At 40.5% G+C, this 6,947-nt stretch overlaps 1 protein-coding gene across 1 annotated transcript in view; it reads right to left on the reverse strand.

The window, feature by feature from the left end:
- Window positions 1-6,744, reverse strand: part of LOC144433231 (hyalin-like) — a 31,267-nt gene extending 24,523 nt beyond the window's left edge. Inside the window, exon 1 of the mRNA XM_078121540.1 lies at window positions 6,702-6,744. Coding sequence (XP_077977666.1) covers window positions 6,702-6,744 — 43 coding nt within the window. The remainder of the gene's footprint in view (window positions 1-6,701) is intronic.
- Between the last annotated feature and the right edge of the window lie 203 nt (window positions 6,745-6,947).

Here is a 6,947-nt window from a genome sequence, read left to right on the forward strand (position 1 = left end):
TGTTGAGATCGAGCAAAATATATACATTAGGGTTACATGGACGTATCAAGAAATGTGTTTCTTACCAGGAGACTATTGTATACATTTGTATAAACCTGATAGGAAGTCTACACAATCATATCATCGGGTTATTGCCACGATGCTCAGGAGTGTACGTTGAGGGCGCTTTAATCTCCATGACGTTTGCAAGGATACAATGTGCAGCTTTTCGCAAGTCGCTTTGATAATTTGAAAACACTGGAAAATGACACCTGTTGCTTGCACTGATTGTAATAAAAAAATACATTTACTTATGTTAATAGTGAAAATGTGACTTCTTATATAGCGCTTTCCAAGACACTGAAAGTGCTCCACAAGTATTGTTCCTTTCCATAGTCCAACAACGGCACATATGCTTTCAAATCAGTTGGACCCTGGCCTTACTACTAGGGCTTTTGTGAAACCCTCTGTCAGGTCAAAGTCAGAATATAATATGAAATGTTAAAAATATTTTAAAGAGACCTAACCTCAAATTATTTCTTATCTGTTGGAATAGGCCATTGCAGACTGCAAAGAGGAAACTTAGAATACATCACCCCAGTTCAGGCTTTAAATTTGGGGTATCATCACCTCATAGTATCGGGTTTTTTTGAGAGCTTTGTCCCTTGGTATTCTGTAGCAGTGTAAATCGGCGATATTTTTCATATTGTTCAGACATCAAGGAAAGCAGCAGTGCTCTGTGATTAAATGAGTAACCTATACCATGTATACACCCCAAGGTACACACAGACAGGAAGTAGAGCGCCACCATGGCAAATTTTGGAAAGGCCATTTGTACATGTATAGGTAACTCTGAATGAATGAAAGGTTATGTAAATAACAACAATTGCAAGTTGTTCTCTTTTCACGGTTTAGTGATAATGAGTTATCAAATGCCGCAATGAGAGAGAGAGAGAGAGAGAGAGAGAGAGAGAGAGAGAGAGAGAGAGAGAGAGAGAGAGAGAGAGAGAGAGAGGGGGGGGGGGGGAGAATAATCAAACTGAAGACAATCAGCTTTCATACATATAAAAAACGTATGTACTTACTCAGTGAGTTAGCATATGATTGCAGACAACACAATAAGAAAACACCACGTAGACTGTGAGTGTGAGGGAGGGAGGGTGGGAGGGAGGGAGGGAGAGAAGATAGGCATGCATGCGTTGATAGACAGATAAACAGACAGACAAGCAGATCAGTCGGACAAACAAACAGACAGACAGACAGACAGACAGACAGACAGACAGACAGTTATGGACAGAGAGGGACAGAGATACAGAGAGACAGAGACAAAGAGACACAGACACAAGACAGAGAGACAGACACAGATACAGACAAACAAACAAACAAACAAACAAACAAACAGAAAGACAGACAGACAGACAGACAGACAGACAGACAGACAGACATACAGACAGAGACAGAGAGGCAGAGAGACAGAGAGACAGGCAGAGAAATATACAGATAGACAAAGAGACATAGAAACAATAAACATACATAAAAGACAAACAAAAAACAGATAGAAATGTATACCTTGTTAAACAGAGACAGTTCAACAGACGAGACGGGAGACAAACAAGCAAACAAACAAACAAACAAACAGGCAGGCAGGCAGAAAAGCAGGCAAACATACAGACAGGCCGACAGACAAATAGGCAGCCAGACAGACAGGTAGAGAGACAGACAAACAAACAAACAAACAAACAGACAGACAGACAGACAGACAGACAGACAGACAGACAGACAGACAGACAGACAGACAGACAGACAGACAGACAGACAGAGAAAGAGACCTAGAAACAGTAAACATACATATAAACAACAACAGTTAGACAGCAGGCAGACAGGCAGATCAGACGGGCAGACGGACAAACTGTACATGTAACAGTCAGATTTGTATGGACAAGAATATATAAAGTATGGTGCTGACAGACAAGAAGCCTTTCTTGTTTGCACAGACTCTTTTTTTACCTATAGCTGCTACGTTCTATAAACTGACTTAATTAATTTAATGGGGGTCAATTCCTTTACGTTATACGGTGGGATAAAGACAACTAAACGTATGAAAACCGTGCACACTATTAGATTTCCAATATATTTACTACAGCACAAAATATAGACTATATGTAATTCATGTACTGCCTTCCAACTGCCAACTTTTTGTAGTTATCCAAATGTGGTTTGTTATTGGAGTGCAAGTATGAGTGCATTATTGTCTTATACCAAAAAGAAGGTCGTGTTTCCAGTCTGGCAGCACATATAAAACTATGAGAAATAGCCTTATATTCATCTCCATCGTTTTATTGAGATAGGGGGACTTTAAGGAGTACTGTCCTTGGCCTGTGGATGTCCCTTTTCGTTATTACTATTAAAGCAGCAGTTCAATAAGATCGACGGCCACAGTTTATAGCCCATAAACGGTTCGATTAGTAGCATGGCACATACGCAGACGGTACGTGAAAGCCACGATTGCATAAAACAAAATATATATGAGTGCAGTGACCCAAGCAGCGTAGTCCTTTGTTTGGTCTTGCTTGCAAAGGACTCAATTCTAATACCATTCGGACAAATCACAACAGAGGCTCTTCCCTTATTGTGCTGTTTATTGCCGCCCGTTGGGGAAAACGATACCCGTATTGTAACAGACAAAAGGAGACCTTATTCTAAAGTGCTACCGCCCAGAGAACCTCACACATGGCAACGTCCTATATAGGATCGCCCCAAGGGAAAGCACACAACTTCTGGGAAGAACTCGTTGTGCGCTTGCGCTAACCGGTAAATAGAAAAACTCAGAAGGTATTTGCTGGATTTTTGCCCTGAAAATTACGACCTTTCTGATAGCCTCAACGAAGATAAAACATCTTGCGGATGAGCTGATGTGTTCTAAAACGACAAATGTGACCCTGTGTTAGTTCTTAAAAGCGCGCGACTTTAGCAGACGACTTGGGTAGGTACTAATTGTTTCATGAGTGTGGGAATTTTCGCCACTCCGAGCACATGTCGTCTGATTTGCATAATAATAGTCATACAAAGGCGTTTTCATCTCTATCTTGTATTTGGAAGTGTGTTGGATTCAAGATAACATTTCTCGCCCATCGCAGCTAACTCCAGGAGGATGTTCTCACCTACATATGCGAAAAATTCCCCCCAAATGATTGAATAGTATTGATTTTGTGGCGCGAAATACTTGTCAATGAACTATTAATATATCTTTTATGCAATTATCAGCTGATGAGTGAAGAAGGACGCACGTGTCAGCCGCGTGGCCACAATTACTCAACAATCATTTATTGTGCTAGTAACAACAAAGAAAACACCTGTTTGGCTATCACAGTCGGGATTAGGTTCGGCTCGTGGGAGGTGGTTGGCTGCTTTGCCACAGGTGTTATTCGCAACTTTTTGGAGGCAAATGCAAAATATAGACAATTGGTGTGATAACTTTTGCTGAGCACACATCCTTCATCGTCTTTAGCATCTCAGATTTTTTTTGTCAAGGACCAAAGTGATCCCTTAATGTTGTCACTAAAAGTTTTCATAGTCACAACCTCAATGTCATTGTCATAGAAAATCACTAATATAAGATGAATGATAAATGTAAATATTCTAAGACCCACTTTTCAAATAGCACATCATAACGTTTCAAATAGCACGCTATAGAAAGAATTATATTTGACTATAAACCGCCATGTGATACCTGTATGTTCCTAACTTTGTGACACCGAAGGAGCTGACACAAACTTATAAAATCCGCAAATCCTCAACGAAAATTCAATCATTCATGACTTAACACGGTGCAGAGGGGAGATATCATAATATACCGATTCGAAACGCCCTGTGCAGCTTCTATTTGATCGTGAGTGATAAGCGGATAGGGTCCTGTCGACTGCCTTTGTTGTGGCGTTCCCAACCAGTTCGTTTTATCAGATCATACGTCTAATTCTAGAATGCTTAAGAAATTGATCCCCTCATCACATAGTTAGTAGCTACCCTAACATTTCTCTTGGTGTTTTCGCAGTGTTATCAAAGCTCATTTTATCGATTTCTTCCAACAAACCTTTGCTTTTAAATGGAAACTAATTAGAACAGTTCATGGGGGGGGGGGGGGTTAAAGAAAAGAAGACAAACTTATCGAAACCTAGATATTTATCGCAAAGATAGGGAAGTATGAACTAACATATATAAATCAATTCTCGAGGATACTGTTGTTAATAGATGTGAAGTGTGGTGAGAGAGAGAGAGAGAGCGAGAGAGAGAGAGAGAGAGAGAGACAGACAGACAGACAGACAGACAGACAGACAGACAGACAGACAGACAGACAGAGAGAGAGCGAGAGAGCGAGAGAGAGAGAGAGAGAGAGAGAGAGAGAAAGGGAGAGAGAGAGAGGGAGAGAGTGAGAGAGAGAGAGAGAGACAGAAAGAGAGAGAGAGAGAGAGAGAGAGAGAGAGAGAGCGAGATATGAGGGAGTTATATATTTAACATACAAAATATTCATATTAGTGTGACGCCACAATGTTCATGCTTAATTAATGTAATTTATGACCCATGACCTATGAATTGTATACTATCAGGTGAACGTGGCATGTTGATAATTCATAGCTGGTTCAATTATTCACTGGTTACATTAGAATGCCGGGATTAGTAGTGTAGAGGTACTGTCGAATTCGATTTCATGGAGATTTCCTATTTGGAATCAATGGACACTAACCTCAGATCAAAACACATTCCATACTTCTAATGTTGAACATTCCCGCCGAAAATGATATATAGTAGATGTCGTGAGTTATCTTTTTCCGCGTTCTTGTCACGTGACCCAATCTGTACGTGTCTATTTCAATAGATTGTGGGGTAAGCGGAGAGGGGGGGGGGGTTGACACGGTTTCACATAAAATGGAAAACAAAATGTCAAGCTGATATACATCAATGCATTTTAGTCACAACGTCACAATTTGATCATGTAATGCCCTTCTCCCCCCCCCCGAAAAAACAAACAAAAAATAACAACAACAACAACACATGGTGATATAAGCTACACCCCCTGAAAGCTGAGATTGGAGATCTAAGACATAAATAAAGATATTCTCCAGAGGAGCTTGATACAGTTGGTATACACATCTCAAATTTAGTGAATTAGTTTGTGGGGGGAAAACAGTTTAACAACAGGCGTTGGCTGAAAGTTGCAATAATGAACTCACACTGAAAGGGCACGCGTTACCAATATTTCACCCGCACGTTGTCATGGTATGGTTCACTACCCACACCAACTTGAAACTGAATATAATGTACTGTGTATCCGTGGACGTCATGCTCGTCACATTTACATGACAAAGTTAGAACAAGACGGAGACAAATTAATTTCAACGCTTGCTTGTCAAGTTTGTTGTAATGTCCCCCAGCAAATATAGCAGACGAACGCGGACACCTCTCGTGGGAGTAGAGGTGACGTTACCCTAATATGAACACCACTCTTTTGACGACGATTATTTATCGCTGTGTTACATGTTTTTCTCGTCTATCAGAGTCACCGTGACACATTCTTTCAGCATTGATGACAACAAAAGACGCCTGGCTAAAAAAAAATCTGTTTTTACTGGAAGTCATTTTCTGAAGTCTTGCATGTGTCACATTACACAATGGCTGAAGCGCGCCATATTTATATCAATATTTAGGGGTAAATTGATGTATTTTGAAAGATTTATGATAAACTTCCCTTCTAAAATTTCCCGCCAAAATTCTACTTGGGAATTTTTGCATTTTTTTTCAGAACGTGCCAAAAGCTTACATATATCAGTATTTTTTTCTCTTTTATAAACCAACTTTTGGTGCGAAAAAGGCGAATACTCCTGGCTATTAGTCCCATGAGTGTGACGATCGTCGTAGTGTATGGTTACTAACAAAACAGCGTAGCTGTCATGACGTCACCAATTACACAAACCATCAATTTTTGTTACTAGGAATTCCCGCCTTCAGCCAGATGTCGACTCAAAGTTAGAAAGGTATACTGAGTGATATCGGCTAAAACGATAAACGATAAACATTGACTAATAATTCGAAAGCGGAATAAACATTTTGGATTACACGGGTCACTTTTTATAACTCAAATAACGGTTTATACAACGTGATATTACAAAGTGCAATATATACAAATACATTCCCCTATCAATAATTACGACCACCACCACCACCACCACCACCACCACCACCACCACCACCACCATCACCACCACCATCACTACCACCTCCACCACCACACTGACCACCGCCACCCCCGCCACCATTGATTGATTGATTAGTTGGTTGGTTGGTTGGTTGGTTGATTGATTGATTGATTGATTGATTGATTGATTGATTGATTGATTGATTGATTGATTGATTGATTGATTGATTGATTGATTGATTCCTCCAGGCATGTCAATCATCATTCTGTGTAAAACGACGGTGAAAATCTGAAAAAAGCAATTGCAGCTACTCCATGGTTCAGATTACGACACAATAAAAACGCCATCTTCTACTCTAATGGGAAATGAAGTCTTGGAAACCATCGTGTCTTTATTTTCTAGGTCTGTCTGTCTGTCTGTCTGTCGGTCTGTCTGTCTGTCTGTCTGTCTGTCTGTCTGTCTGTCTGTCTGTCTGTCTGTCTGTCTGTCTGTCTGTCTGCCTGCCTGGCTGTCTGTCGTGACTACCCTTGCCTCTCTGTTCTCTTTTCTGTCCGTCCATGTCTACTCTGTTCATGTTCGAGGGTGGGTTGAGGGCGGGATGCAGTACAGCATGAATAAAATAACTGTCAATCTCTATTTCTATGTGCCGTCGTCTCTGTGTCTGCCTCTGTCTATCTCTGGCTCTCTCTCTTTCCTATCTTTCTGTATCATCATCATCATCATCATCATCATCATCATCATCATCATCATCATCATCATCATCATCATCATCATCAT

This window comes from Glandiceps talaboti, chromosome 3 (genome assembly GCF_964340395.1).
Source record: "Glandiceps talaboti chromosome 3, keGlaTala1.1, whole genome shotgun sequence".
NCBI lineage: Eukaryota > Metazoa > Hemichordata > Enteropneusta > Spengelidae > Glandiceps > Glandiceps talaboti.